This window comes from Hyla sarda, chromosome 5 (genome assembly GCF_029499605.1).
Source record: "Hyla sarda isolate aHylSar1 chromosome 5, aHylSar1.hap1, whole genome shotgun sequence".
Lineage (NCBI taxonomy): Eukaryota > Metazoa > Chordata > Amphibia > Anura > Hylidae > Hyla > Hyla sarda.
Genome location: NC_079193.1, coordinates 189130557 through 189146794, shown reverse-complemented (window position 1 = coordinate 189146794; position 16238 = coordinate 189130557). Strand labels below are relative to the sequence as shown.

Below are 16238 nucleotides of genomic sequence, written 5' to 3'. Positions count from 1 at the left end.
ATACGGCGAATAAACACCTATCGGGTCAGTCCCTGTGGCCATCAACGGCCGGGACCCGCGGCTAATACAGGACATCACCGATCGCGGTGATGCCCTGTATTAACCCTTCAGATGCTGCAATCAAAGCTGACTGCCATGTCTGAAGCGAAAGTCGGGCTGTTCGGGACCGCCGCGGTGAAATCGCGGCGTCCTGAACAGCTTACAGGACACCGGGAGGGACCTTACCTGCCTCCTCGGTGTCTGCTCCGTGCCGGGATCCACTGCATGGCGGTGCTCTCCATCGACATCATCACGTCATCGCGCACGCTGTCCAGTCATCCAATAGGAGCGGCGTGCGTAGCTACGTGATGACATTGACGGAGAGCATGGATCCCGGGGAAGAAGACGTCCGGAGCGTCAGGGACACCCCGGGGACGCGGCGACAGCGATGGACCGACATCCAGGGCAGCGGTGACGGGTCCGGAGCGGCAGGGACACGTGAGAACTACCTCCTATCCAGTGGTCTTCAACCTGTGGACCTCCAGATGTTGCAAAACTACAACTCCCAGCATGCCCGGACAGCCAACGGCTGTCCAGGCATGCTGGGAGTTGTAGTTTTGCAACATCTGGAGAACCGCAGGTTGAAGATCACTGTTGGGTGCAGAATCTTTTTTTTCTAGATTTTGCCCCTTTAAAATTGGGTGCGTCTTATATGCAGGTGCGTCCTATAGGGTGAAAAATACGGTAATTTGCAATCTGATTTTAAAACACTGTTTTTCCTTAAGAATACCCCGCTGAAAACATTTTATCCCCTATGCAAAGGAATAGGGGATAAGATGTCTAATCGAGTGGGTCCCGCTGCTGGGGACCCCCGCAATCTCCGCTGCGGCACCTCTGTCTTTCGGTGCACAAAGTGAACTATGCTCCATGCCCAATGACTGGCGAACACGGCCGACACGGCCCCTCCATTCATGTTTATGAGAGGAGGCATGACGGCTACGTACTAGTCGCCACACCCCCTCCTATAGACATGAATGTAGGGGGCTTGGCATGAGGTCACTAATGCGGAACCTATAAGCGTCTGTGTTTCGGACACCGACGCTACCAGCCCGGAGATCACGGGGGTTCCCATCAGCAAGACCCCAGCGATCAGACATCTTTTGGATAGGGGATATAATGTTTCCAGCGGAGTACCCCTTTAAACATTTTTAAGACAAATAGAACATACTGTTTTACTTACCAACGCCTTCGTTCTTGCACTGATCACCCATTCTGCCTGTGGTTGGTGCTCCAGTATTTTGTGAGCATTAAACATCAGATGACTGCCGCAGCCAATAAGCGGCCTCAGTAGTACTCCCTAGTACAGAGCGTCATGTCACCGCCAAGGCTGTTAACTGGCTGATGCAGTCACATGACACATTGGAGCATCAATCGAAGATATCAGATCCTGAACACTTCAGGCAGAATGGAGGACCGGTGTGGAAACAGAGGCAGAACTAAAAATAAATAAATAAGAAAAGTTTTTTGTTTGTTTTTTTTAACGGGAGGACAAACGGGGCAGATGAGGGGATAACATGATGTGCAGCTTCCTGGTTCCCAAAATTTTTTTGTTGGCTCCTAGATTCATAGCAAATTTGTCAAACCCTGCATTAAAGGGTCTCCTGTTGCAATATTGAGCACTTTAGATTTTTTAGGAATGTCATGTCACAGTCAGATTTTCAGCCTAGTCAAAGCAGTGCGCCATGTTATCAGACTGTGTGGCCAGATTACCGCCACTATATCAGCTGTACAAAAGCAGCAGGGCAGAGTCATCATTGTGCTCCTACCTGCTGCTTTAGAAACTGTATTCCAAGTAAATCCCAAGTAAAACATTACTTGGGATACGTTCAAACACACCAGGCATCCCTGCAACTGTCTTAGCAATCTTATGGGACTTGCAGAAATCCTTATGGCTGGGTTCACACAACGTTTTTGCACTACAGTTCCTGTATCAGGTGTTTGATAAAAAACGGATTCCTCAAAACCGGACTAAACTGTATGAAAATGTGTGTACAAATTTGAATCCGTATACGGTTAAACACTTTATACGGTTTGAAAAATGATGTCCGGTTACATCCGTTTTTTAAGAAAAAAAAAAATATATATACGTTTTTTACTTTTTACTCCATTATGAATTAAGTTTCACTTGTTGTTTGATTGAAATTCCAAGGAAAAAAAAACTGTGCAAAGTCAAAAACCATATGGTGAAAACCGGATGGAACCGTACGCACATACGGTTTCCATTGACTCTTATGTTAAAAATAAAACGTTTTAATAAGGTTTTTCACCCGGACCAAAAACCGTGGTAGACTATGGTTTTGGGTACAGGAAAAAAAACTGACAAAACTGTACAGGATGCAAAACGGACACAACCGGATGCATCTTTTGGCATACGGTTTTAAATACGGTTCCATATGGGAACTGTATTGCAAAAATGTGGTGTGAACCCAGCTTTATATGGAGGGGCATTCATCAATATTTTACTAGTATATGTGCTATTATAGATGTGAAAAGTCGCTTAAGAATACATCTTACAGCACCAAATTCACCAAAAGTCGCATGCCATTTGATGAATTTGGCGCATGGGAACATTACCTTAGAGTCCTCCTATTTTCCCCACCTTCCATCAGCGCTCGGCACTGGAAATAAACTAAGCAGCCAAGTCTCAGGCAATGCAAACAGGCTGCCTCACTTGTCTGCTCGGCATCTTCATCCTCCCCCTATCACCCATTATCCTAAAATTATCCTGGGGGATGTGTTCCACCTATCCCCAACGTTACTGATGCCCATGCTATTTGTTTAGACTGCTGACATGGTGTGAGTTTGTGTGTAAATCATGGCACAGAGACGGAGACTTTTTTGAGACTTTAAGAGAAAAGACGCAAATAATGAACCAATGCCTACTGCATAAAACTAGTCTAGTCTAAAGCACTGCAAATGGTGGTTCACTTTCAACTATGATCAAAAGCAAAAAAGTCTCACAGAAGTCGCATGCGAACTGAGACTTTTTGTGCAATAAATTTAGATTTAAAAAAAAAAAAAAAAGTTTCTAAACAGCTTGATGAATTCCCCTCATGGAACCTATTTTTCAGTAAAAGAAATATGCTCCACGTAAAGATACCATTTAAAAAGGGGTACTCCCCAGGAAAACATTTCCTATTAAATCAGTACTTAGTACTAAATCAGTACAATCAGTACTTAGCTGTTATATAATACACAGGAAGTTCTTTTCTTTTTGAATTTCCTTTCTGGCGGACCACAAGTGCTCTCTGCTGGGCACCTCTGTCCATCAAACAGTGAACAAACCTCCGAAATCAAAGCGGGATGAACAGGTACTGAGACCTGGTAAATTACTAGATACCGTATATACTCGAGTATAAGCAGAGTTTTTCAGCACGATTTTTCGTGCTGAAAACACCCCCCTCGGCTTATACTCGAGTGAACTCTCCACCCGCAGTGGTCTTCAACCTGCGGACCTCCAGAGGTTTCAAAACTACAACTCCCAGCAAGCCCGGGCAGCCATCGGCTGTCCGGGCTTGCTGGGAGTTGTAGTTTTGAAACCTCCGGAGGTCCGCAGGTTGAAGACCACTGCGGCCTTCAACATCATCCAGCCCCCTCTCACCCCCCTTTAGTTCTGTACAGTACTCACCTCCGCTCGGCGCTGGTCCGGTGCTGCAGGACTGTCCGGAGAGGAGGTGGTCCGGTGGGATAGTGGTTCCAGGCTGCCATCTTCACCGGGGAGGCCTCTTCTAAGCGCTTTGGGCCCGGCCCCAGAATAGTCACGTTGCCTTGACAACGACGCAGAGGTGCGTTCATTGCCAACGTACTTCTGCGTCATTGTCAAGGCAACGCCTCTATTCCGGGCCGGAAGCGCCCCCGGTGAAGATAGCAGCCCGGAACCACTATCCCACCGGACGACCTACTCACCGGACAACCCTGCAGCACCGGACCAGCGCCGAACTAAAGGGGGGTGAGAGGGGGCTGGATGATGTTGAAGGCCCCAGTGGTCTTCAACCTGCGGACCTCCGGAGGTTTCAAAACTACAACTCCCAGCAAGCCCGGACAGCCGATGGCTGCCCGGGCTTGCTGGGAGTTGTAGTTTTGAAACCTTTGGAGGTCCGCAGGTTGAAGACCACTGAGGGCGGATGATGAGAAGAGGATGATGAAGGGGGGGGTGTGGGATGATGACAAGAGGATGATGAAGGGGGGGGTGTGGGATGATGACAAGAGGATGATGAAGGGGGGGGTGTGGGATGACGACAAGAGGATGATGAAGGGGGGGTGTGGGATGATGAAGGGGGGTGTGGGATGATGACAAGGGGATGATGACAAGGGGATGATGACAGGTGATGATGATGAGGGTCTGGATGATGACAGGTGGTGATGATGATGAGGATGTTAATGACGGGTCTGGATGATGACAGGGGGGGGATGATGTATTTCCCACCCTAGGCTTATACTCGAGTCAATAACTTTTCCTGGGATTTTGGGTTGAAATTAGGGGTCTCGGCTTATGCTCGGGTCGGCTTATACTCGAGTATATATGGTAGATTTAATTTACTCACAATGCAACGTGTTTCACAGACTGGGCTGCTTCCTCAGGCCTGAGGATGCGGCTAACTCAGCGAAACGCGTTGCATTGTGGATAAATAAATCTACCTAGTAACTTACCTAGTCTCAGCTCCCATTCATCCCGCTTTGGTTTTGGAGGTTTGTTCACTGTTTGATGCTGTCCATCTGGCGTGGAGTGCCTACAGAGACTCCTTTCATATAAGATACCCCATGGTTGTACTTGAATTGGAGTACAACCACTTGCGGTAAGCGCAATCCACGTTGAGCGTTACACCTTGCTGAAGGTAATACGCCACGGAGCGCATCCTGTCCTTTTGTTTTTCATGTCAGGAACTGTCTGGAGCAGGAGAGGTTTGCTATGGGGATTTGTTCCTGTTCTGGACAGTTCCTGACATGGACAGAGGTGTCAGCAGAGAGCACTGTGATCAGACAGAAAATTTTAAAAGAAAAGAACTTCCTGAGAAGTATACAGCAGCTGATAAGTACTGGAAGGATTCCAATTTTTACATAGAAGTCATTTACAAATCTGTTTAACTTTCTGGCACCAGTTGAGTACCCATTTAACTATATTGAATTACCAGTCTGTTTTTACTCTATTTTCCTTTGAATAGTGACATCCAAAAGTAGACTAAATAAAGTATCTGCAAGAAACATGAGGCTAGGTTCACCTGCCACGAACGTTCCACAGAACACGAGCACAACATGCAGAGCTATTTTATCCAGCAAAATACCAGCCTTTAAAACAGAAACCAAACAAACCCTGTAAAAGCCAATGGGGGTCCATCGGTAGCCACCGGCATGCACTGTGCAGGGGATCTGGCACTGAAGTTTTCTGTGGTTGTTCTACACTTATTAAACCATGTACACACCCTGTGTGAACAGAACAGAGGTGTGAACCCTGCCTTATAAAACAACAAACCAACCATATTTCACCTGCTAAGCTCCGCACCAACGCTTTTGGTCTCCTCTGGTCTATGTCACGTACATCCCCCATCACATACTCTATTAGAATCAGTGATGTCAGGGTCAGGCTGGAGCGGACCCATGTATGTATAGCAGTGTTTTCCAACCAAGGTGCCTCCAGCTGTTGAAAAACTACAACTCCCAGCATGTTCGGACATCCTTTGTCTGAAACAAAAGTAAAGGTGATGGCACACACTCCAGTATACTGTAATACTGCCCTGTATCGATGGATTACCTGCTCGAAAAAGGGAAACCCCCATCTCTGGCTTGGCTACAAAAATCTCTAATATAGCTCTAATGCAGCGTTTCCCAACCAGAATGCTTCCAGTTGTTGCAAAACTACAACTCCCAGCATGCCAAAGTCTGTCCGGGCATGCTGGAAGTTGTAGTTTTGCAACAGCTGGAGGCACACTCCTTGGGAAACACTGATGTATGGTATGTCGTTGCTCCAGGAAGAGTAAACAAAGACCGGTGGGGACCACAGGGGCATGGGAACTGGATTTGACAGGCAAGTAATGGTTGGGTTGATATCTTTGTAGAACCTATTAAACAGTGACGACTCCGTAATGATTCACATTGACACTAACCACAGAATGCTGCTAGTTTTCTTTATCCTCTTAATACTGTATGCTCGCTGCTAACTTATTGAGCTGTTTACAAAGCAGAATTTAAAGATATACAGAGTCATAAAAGTGCGATGTTATGCAGCGCTTCCCAAGCCAGCCGCTTCACAGAAGTACTTTATTACTGTCGGATCTAGGATTTCCCCTGCATATATATGCATGGAAAACTGTATAAATATATACTAAAAATGGCAGTTTTACAACAGCAGCAGATATAGGGCAAAACTAAAGGTTATATTATTTCCTCATAGATCTAAATAGGTCTAAAAGCACCCAAAAATTAAGAAAAAAATAAACACCTTTTGCCGGATCTTGCGGCAGTCTTTGGCATGCATGTAATGCTTAGCATTATAACACCAGCCTATATAATTATATCTCGTTAACCTGACATCACTGTTTCCACAGGACATCATAAAACATATAGAAGCCCTATAATGCCATGACTCAAAACTATGGAGGATACACAGAGAAACCGCTGAGACAGCGTCTCACCATAAAAAACTGCCTTTTAAAGGGGTACTCTGCCATTAGACATCTTATCCCCCTTACAAAGGATAGGGGATAAGATGTCTGATTGCGGGGGTCCCACCACTGGGGACCCCTGCGATCTCCCTGCTGCGCCCAGCGTTCGTTTAGAGCGTCGGGTGCAGCGCCGGAGGCTCGTGATGTCACCGTCGCGCCCCCTCAATGCAAGTCTATGGGAGGGGGGTGTGACGGTTGTCAAACCCCCTCCCATAGACTTGTATTGAGGGGGGTGTAGCCATGACATTACGAGCCTCTGCCCCGCATCGCCAGTCATACGGCACGGAGCGAAGTTCGCTCCATGCACCAGATGTTTGGGGTGCCACAGCCGAGATTGCGGGGGTCCTCAGCGATCACACATCTTATCCTCTATCCAAAAGGCAGAGTACCCCTTTAATGGTGTGGTCTTTAAAAAGAACAATGCCAATATGTATAGTATACTCTATGATGAAACTGTAAAACTGGTCTCATTAAGGGGGGGGGGGGCCCTAGTCAAAGAGGTGGTCCTTAGATAAGATTTTAAATGTATTCAATTCTCACCCAAAGTCCTAGAAAGGAGTTGATCCCATATTCCTTGAATGGAACATGCCTGAAAGCCCAAGATATAGAGCAGTGTTTCCCTACCAGTGTGCCTCCAGCTGTTGCAAAACTACAACTTCCAGCATGCCCGGACAGCCGAAAGCTGTCCGGGTATGCTGGGAGTTGTAGTTTTGCAACAGCTGGAGGCACACTGGTAGGGAAACACTGCTGCAGAGTTCTCCATTCACTATTTCTCTCGACCAGTGTTGCCCGACTTGTGGCTCTATATCTGTTGCTGAACACCCATCACGCCCTGACCAAAAACACCACTAGAAACATCTTAAAAAATGCACTGTGAGGACTGCGAGTAGGACACCTTAAAGGGGTACTCTGTGGAATATTTTTAATTTTTTTTATTTTTATTTTTTTTAAATTTAAATCAACTGGTGCCAGAAAGTTAAACAGATTTGTAAATGCCTTCAATTAAAAAACTCTTAATCCTTCCAGTACTTATCAGCTGGTGTATAATACAGAGGACGTTCATTTCTTTTTTTAAATTATTTTCTGTCTGACCACAGTGCTCTCTGCTGACACCTCTGTCCATGTCACGAACTGTCCAGAGCAGAAACAACTCCCCATAGAAAACCTCTCCTGCCCTGGATACTTCCTGACATGGACAGAGTTGTCAGCAGAGACAGACAAAAAAAAAAAAGAAATTCAAAAAGAAAAGAAAGAACTTCCTCTGTATTATACTCCAGCTGATAAGTACTGGAAGGATTAAGATTTTTTAATTGAAGTAATTTACAAATATTTTTAAAGATTGTTTTTCACCGGAGTACTCCTTTAAGAGGAACTCTGTTTCAAAATCCTCTGACATTTAGAGCAATGTGAATACATTCTGAGAAAGCACATTAAAGGGGTTATCCAGGAAAAAACACATATTATATATATCTCAACTGGCTCCAGAAAGTTAAACAGATTTGTAAATTACTTCTATTAAAAAATCTTAATCCTTTCAGTACTTATGAGCTTCTGAAGTTAAGGTTGTTCTTTTCTGTCTAAGTGCTCTCTGATGACATGTGTCTCGGGAACCGCCCAGTTTAGAAGCAAATCCCCATAGCAAACTCCTAAACTGGGCGGTTCCCGAGACACGTGTCATCAGAGAGCACTTAGACAGAAAAGAACAACCTTAACTTCAGAAGCTCATAAGTACAGAAAGGATTAAGAAATTGTTTTAATAGAAATAATTTACAAATCTGTTTAACTTTCTGGAGCCAGTTGATATATAAAAAAAAAAAGTTTTTTCCTGGATAACCCCTTTAATGGGCGTCAGGGAGCAAGGACCACCACGGATTCCCTAATAAAGGCTTGACAACAGCTGGCAAATATCCAGCACTGAATGGCTCTGCGAGAAGCATTGATTTTAGGAAGGACTGGTAATTCATGCATGTCCCAAAAACCCATCCTTCAGGACATCAATGAATGTTCCAACCCCCATCTTTTTAAATCACTCACTAGATACAATACATGCTGTTGGTGACCACTGTGTCAGTCATGTTGCTGGAGTATTTAGTATTTTTTTCCCCTTCCTATGGAAAACTTTTTTTTATTTATTTATTTTTTTTTTAAATCAACTGGTGCCAGAAAGTTAAACAGATTTGTAAATTACTTCTATTAAGAAATTTTAATCCTTCCAGTACTTTTAGGGGCTGTATACTAAAGAGAAATCCCAAAAAGAAATGCATCTCCTCTGATGTCATGACCACAGTGCTCTCTGCTGACCTCTGCTGTCCATTTTAGGAACTGTCCAGAGCAGAAGAAAATCTCCATAGCAAACATATGCTGCTGTGGACAGTTCCTAAAATGGACAGCAGAGAACACTGTGGTCATGACATCAGAGGAAATGCATTTCTTTTTTGGATTTCTCTTTAGTATACAGCCCCTAAAAAGTACTGGAAGGATTAAGATTTTTAATAGAAGTGTTTTACAAATCTGTTTAACTTTCTGGCACCAGTTGATTAAAAAAAAAAAAAAAAAATCAAAAGTTTCCACGGGAATACCCCTTTAAGGAAGAGATCCTATGCTAAGCAAGATGAATCCAATCATTCTCTGCCCAAAACCAAACTTTCTAGCTTTAGGGCTTCTGCGCACATCTGTATTGCAGATTCCTGTTTTACCGATCCACAATACAGATCTGTGGCTACTTAGATGAAATAAGCAAAAGATTTCTTGCGCATTTTCACTTCCTCAATGAAGTCAATGGGGGAAAACCCATCATAAATCCACAAACAATAAGCAGGAAAAACTGACATACCACAAGTCAACTTCTCAGCTTGAAGACAACATTTGTTAAAGGGGTACTCCGGTGGAAAACTTTTTTTTTTATCAACTCGTGCCAGCAAATTAAAACATATTTGTAAATGACTTCTATTTAAAAATCTTAATCCTTACAGCACTTAGCTGCTATATGCTCCACATGAAGTTCTTTTATTTTTAAATTTCCTTTCTGTCTGACCATAGTGCTGTCTGCAGACACCTCTGCCCATGTCAGGAACTGTTTATAGGTTTGCTATGGGGATTTTCTCCTGCTCTGGACAGTTCCTGACACGGAAAGAGGTGTCAGCAGAGAACACTGTGGTCAGACAGAAAGAAAATTCAAAAAGAAAAGAACTTCCTGTGGAGCATACAGCAGCTGATAAGTGCTGGAAGGGTTAAGATTTTTAAACAGAAGTAATTTACAAATATGTTTAATTTGCCGGCACCAGTTGATTAATATTTATTTTTTTCCCAGTGGAGTACCCTTTAATATCTTATCCACTTGTCAGCTAGTGCATTCCACTGTGGATTTTTCTGGTGCAAACTCATCAGGAAAACCTACAGCATTTTTCCTCTGTCTGAACTTACTCTATGGGTATGTTCACACGTACACCATCTGCTGCATGTTTTCTGCAGCTGATTTTGCTACCCATTGACATTAATGGATAGCAAAATCAGCTGCACAAAATATGCAGCAGATCGTGTACGTGTGATGTAGAAAGGTTTGGATGAAAGCTCTCACCACATCAGATAGCTGAAACTTCTCTTCAAGCTTTGTTCACATAACAAAATGCTCGTAGGGGGATGAAGCTGCAGAGCAGAAGGATGGTGTAGGCACGGGATACCAGGGCGACGTTTCACACCAAACGGTGCTTTCGCAAGCCCTCAGGGTACGTTCACACATGCATATTTTTGCTGCAGATTTTGCTTCCTATTGACTTTCATGGGTAGCAAAATCTGCAGCAGGAAATACGCATGTGTGAAAGTACCCTGATGCGCAGGATTTGAATCTGTGTTCAGTCATTTAGTTTACATTGAAATCTGCAGCATAAAATCTGCGCAGAAGACTGTATGTGTGAATACACCCTTAGAGTACGTTCAGACGAGCGGATTCACAGCATTTTTTCTGCTGCGGTTCCGCTGCCAATGGACCTCTAAAGGGTGCCTCAGATGTGCCTGCTCGGAGACCGCTATGAGCAGACACACTGCGATGCATGCATGCGCAGTATACTCGCACATCGTGGCAGCTCTCGGCCTAGCTCAGGGAGCAGGGGGAGCGGCCGCGATGTGAGCGAGTTCACAGCGCATACGGCAGCGTGTCTGCTCATAGCGGCGTACTGCCGCTCCCACCAGGCACATCTGAGGCACCCTGTAGGGGTCTTTCGGCAGTGGATTTTTACACTGTACAGTATCCTGCGCAGATTTCATGCGCAGGATTTGTAATTGCAGATTAGAAGTTGTGCTCAGTCATTTAGTTTACATTGAAATCTGCAGCAGAAAATCCTGCGCATCAAATCTGTTCAGGATACTGTACGTGTGAACATACCCATTGGGTGCCATCAAACGTGCAGATTTTTATTGCAGATTTTGCTGCCCATTGACTTCAATTGGTATGAAAATCTGCCCGTGTGACCATACTCTAGTAGGGTAAAAGCTGTCAGTCAGCAACTGGAGGACATGGCAACCTGCATCTTACCAATTCAATGGATTCACACTTCATGCATACATGACAGTATATCAGTGTTTCCCCAACCAGGGTGCCTCCAGCTGTTGCAAAACTACAACTCCCAGCATTCCCGGACAGCCAAAGGCTGTCCGGGAATGCTGGGAGTTGTAGTTTTGCAACAGCTGGAGGCACCCTGGTTGGGAAACACTGCAGTATATTCACAGATGAGTGCTGACCTAACCTCCGCCTGTGTCACGTCTTCATGTTGCCTTCAGATAAACACGGTGACAGGCTCCCTTTCAATGTAATGCGTCTCAGTGCCCATGCATTGTGAATTATATATCAGCCAAATAATACAAGGGTATTAAGGGCAGTAGTGTTTGCAGACCTCAAACTTACTGGAGGCCAAATCTAGATTATTCCCTAATCTATTCCTGTGAACGTGCCAAGCTCTCAAAAAAAAAAAAAGGGGGGGGTAAGGCTGCATTCACATCTCGTTTTTGCAATACGGTTGCCGTATCCGGTTTCATTGAAAAAAAACGTATATATAGACATTTCATTGTAAACCGTATGCCAACCGTAGCATCAGGCTGTGTACGTTTTGCATCATTTATGGGTTTTTCCGTTTTTTTTTTTTTTAACGGTACACCAAGCCGTAGTCTACTACGGTTTTGCGTCCCAGTCAAAAACCGTATCCAACCTGTATACGGTTACTTTAAAATGGAGTTCTATGGTAACCGTATGTCCGTACGGTTACATCTGGTTTGCACAATACTGTTTTTTTTTTTATTGAATTTCTAATTAAAAGAAAAAAAGAACAACTTTATTTAAAATGTTGACAAACTTAAAACCGTATCCGTTTTTTTTTTTTTTTCAAGGAAAACGTATTAAAACGTATGCAAACGGACACCCGTTTTCAAACCGTATACGGTTTAAAAAAAAGTGAGGAGGCATATACGGTTGCATACGTTTCGGTCCGGTTTGGAGACAAACGTTTTTTTGTGCAGAAATGGGATACAGGACCCGTATTGCAAAATGTGAACGCAGCCTAAGTACGGTAGGTTTCACATATGCTGAAAATGTTACCAAGTATCAGACTTAAATAAATAAATAAAAATAATAAGAAAGGGTACAAACGGTGTCTTGATGTGAAAGGAATTCCTCATTCATGCATAAACAATATGTACACAAATGTCCCTGGGGAAATTTCAGCGCACACAATGTAAATGGAGAGCGCATACTTAATCAGGCCGGCATTGATTGCCCTAATGGCATCAACCCTTTCTCTGAATAAATCACCATACCCCTCTGTGACTCAAGGGTTAAATACTTGAGTTACCATATTTTTTTTTTTTTTTGGCATTTCCAAGACGCGATGTGACATCATGTGATCCAAACATCAACAAACAGGAAGTCAAATAGGCCCAGACACCAGAAATCAACCTGACATAAGACATTATAAAGCACGTCAATCCGTGGCAAGTGCTGGAAGAAAAATATATATAAATATATATATATATATATATATATATATATATATATATATATATACACACACACACACACACATACACGGGCCCACAGTTCGCGTGCCACATAAGGCTGGAGGTGTAATTAAAACAATGTCTTCAATCGCACCCACGTCCTGAGGGTACTAAATGGGCCCATTCATTAGACAGGGCCTCAATGAAACAGTGCACTTGTTCTTATTTATCACTATTGGCGGAGGGGGCTGACGCACTAGAGTCGTAGCCTGCCAATTAGAGAGCGAGTGCCGCTGTGCAAAGACAGTAACAAATGCTGCTCGGTGCCCACCAGCTGGGGCACCAACCAGCATGTTTTAATTAGAAGGAGAAAATAATTCTACATCCTGCGAGTCAAGATGCCCACAAGTCATATGGAGAATAGTCTCTTATATGATACAATGTTGCTGCCTAATAATAAACGATAAACATCAATGTGTAAATAATAACATATGGAAAGCTTTAGAACACTGGTCCTCCAGCTGGGGCAAAAACTACAACTTCCAGCATGGCCGGACAGCCTACGGCTGTCCGGCCATGCTGGAAGTTGTAGTTTTTGCCCCAGCTGGAGGTCAACAGTTTAGACACCACTGCTATAGAACACGGACATCTGAAAACTGTTTAAAATGGATACTCGAGTGAAAAATTATTTTTATGATATCAAAATGGCTCCGGAAAGTTAAACAAATTTGTAAATTACTTCTATAAAAAAAAATATATAAGTAAAAAAAAAAAAAATTTGTAATCCTTCCAGTACTTATCAGCTGCTGAAGTGGAGTTCTTTCCTGTCTGACCACAGTGCTCTCTGTTGACACCTCTGTCTGTCTCGGGAACTGTCCAGAGCAGGAGAGATTTGCTATGGGAATTTGCTCCTGAGACAGACAGATGACAGCAGAGAGCACTGCGGTCAGACAGAAAAGAACAACTCAACTTCAGCAGCTGATAAGTACTGGTAGGATTAAGAATGTTTAATAGAAGTCATTTACAAATCTGTTTAACTTTCTGGAGCCAGTTGATATGGAAAAAAAAAAAATAATAATAAAAAAAAAAAAATTGTTTCACTGGAGTACCCAGGGGTCAAGTCCTGGGGGGGAAAAAAAAAATAAAAAAAAATAAAAAAAAATATGAGGGAACTCACCCAAGGGCTGGTCCTGCAGGACTCCTGCTAATAGAAGCAGTGTTCCTGCTGTGGAAAAAGTGCAGGAACTTAGTTCCCACGCGTTCCTGCAGGACTGGAGCCTTGGGAGTACCCCTTTAAGGCCCACAGTGGCCGGCAGAGGTTTAGATAGAACTTTAGGGCATTATGCACCTCCAATACACTTCAGTAAAATCGAAAGGCGACTACAATTTTCAAGCTACCTGTCTACAGGTTGTGCATCTCCGTCAGACGATCGGTAAAATGAATGGTAACAGTGACTCACAGTAATACTATTTATGGGGCTCGCTTTCTAAATAGAACGTACCGTCGCACCATGGTTTGTCAAAGTGGACTAGCCGCAGGTGGTGCAGGTGACAGCCAGGTAAGTTAGGGCTCAGCTGACAGCCAGGTAAGTTAGGGCTCAGCTGACAGCCAGGTAAGTTAGGGCTCAGCTGACAGCCAGGTAAGTTAGGGCTCAGCTGACAGCCAGGTAAGTTAGGGCTCAGCTGACAGCCAGGTAAGTTAGGGCTCAGCTGACAGCCAGGTAAGTTAGGGCTCAGCTGACAGCCAGGTAAGTTAGGGCTCAGCTGACAGCCAGGTAAGTTAGGGCTCAGCTGACAGCCAGGTAAGTTAGGGCTCAGATGACAGCCAGGTAAGTTAGGGCTCAGCTGACAGCCAGGTAAGTTAGGGCTCAGCTGACAGCCAGGTAAGTTAGGGCTCAGCTGACGGCCAGGTAAGTTAGGGCTCAGCTGACAGCCAGGTAAGTTAGGGCTCAGCTGACGGCCAGGTAAGTTAGGGCTCAGCTGACAGCCAGGTAAGTTAGGGCTCAGCTGACGGCCAGGTAAGTTAGGGCTCAGGTGACAGCCAGGTAAGTTAGGGCTCAGCTGACAGCCAGGTAAGTTATGGCTTAGGTGACAGCCAGGTAAGTTACGGCTTAGGTGACAGCCAGGTAAGTCTTGTAGGCCCCTGCAGCTACTATTATAGTATTAGATCACCCCCAGAAAGCGGATCCACCCCCCATGTATTACAGCACATAGTAAAGCAGCCAGCAGGTTCTAGAAGCTCAGATTCTGCAGGGATGAACCTGAGGAACAATGTGCATGAGATCCAGGTGTCACCTGTCAGCTAGGTCCCCCCAGGTGACAGAACACCCATGCACACTGGAGGACTGAGATCTTGGTTGCACAGACACACATAGAGAACCTACTTTGGCTTTCTGCAGAGGGGTGAAGCGCAGGTCATGCACAAAGGGGTTCTTGACCGGCCTGGTCAGCTCCTGGGGGCCACCTCCTGGACCCGAGCGCTTTCTGGTCAGCCTCATGGTGTGGGGGGCAGCGAGAGATGGAGATGAGGAGGAGGAGGAGGAGGGATGTTGCCTAATCTCAGAGCACAGGCAATGGGAAGCCCAGCAAATCCAACTAGTTGAGGCAATGGCAGGAGAGGCGCTGCTGACCACACAAGGATGAAGTGGGGAGGATGAGGAAGGTGGTGATGAGGCTGGAAATCTCGGCGCTTTCTGGAGGGAAACCAGATCCCTCTTCCCTGCTCCTCCTATGGAGGGGACTGGAATCCGTGCACAAGGATGAGGATGTTCCAAGTCACACACAAAGCGAAGGCTCCCCGGGAGGAGGTGGGGAGGATCGGCCGCGATCTCCGGGGAGCACTGGACACGTCTCCGGAGGCTGGTGGAGGTGGAGCAGGCAGGGCTGGAGGATGACTCGCTGCGGGCTCGGGCTCAGGCAGCCGGGGATTAAAGGGTTCAACGGGAGGAAGCTGCCGGATGATGCGCTGCCTGCCCCCTCCCCTTGTCTCTCTCTGGCAGCAGCAAAGGAAGGGGGAGGAGGGACGGCACGGGGTGGAGGCTGTGCTGGGGATGTGGCCACCTGACCCGTGCGGCTCTGTGTGCACCCAATGCATGGTGTGACCAGGCTCTTATGGGAGTGGATGGTTACCCAATACCTCCCCCCGGGCAGTGTGCCAGCCACAGGAGGGGCTTTCTGAAAAGCCATCATGTTTTCACATGTATTACTTATTTATATAGGCCAGGTTCTTATATATTCTGGTTCTCCAGCATTACCCCAATGGGCCCCCAATATTCCTAGTCTGCTGCTCAGGTACCCTCCAGAGAATGGGCTTCACAATAAATTATAGCTGTGGTGTTGGCTAGTGCTGACAATTTTGACTGAATTCATGTGAAATGATCAGAATATAATAAAAAGAATAATGATGGTTTATATATAAACGTTTTAGGCAGGTGGGAAAAACATGCTGCAAAGGAAGAATGCATTCCATAATAGAAGAGCTAAAGCATACCTGTAATATCACTGGAAAAAGAACGCTTTGATATGGCACTTGCTGAGTACCCGGCCTTACCTGGT

The 16238-nt window shown here is 45.1% G+C and overlaps 1 protein-coding gene across 1 annotated transcript in view; it reads right to left on the bottom strand.

The window, feature by feature from the left end:
• LPCAT1 (lysophosphatidylcholine acyltransferase 1) overlaps window positions 1–15751 on the bottom strand; it is a 114332-nt gene extending 98581 nt beyond the window's left edge. Inside the window, exon 1 of the mRNA XM_056520925.1 lies at window positions 15068–15751. Within this exon, the coding sequence (XP_056376900.1) occupies window positions 15068–15181 (114 nt within the window). The 5' untranslated portion in view covers window positions 15182–15751. The remainder of the gene's footprint in view (window positions 1–15067) is intronic.
• Between the last annotated feature and the right edge of the window lie 487 nt (window positions 15752–16238).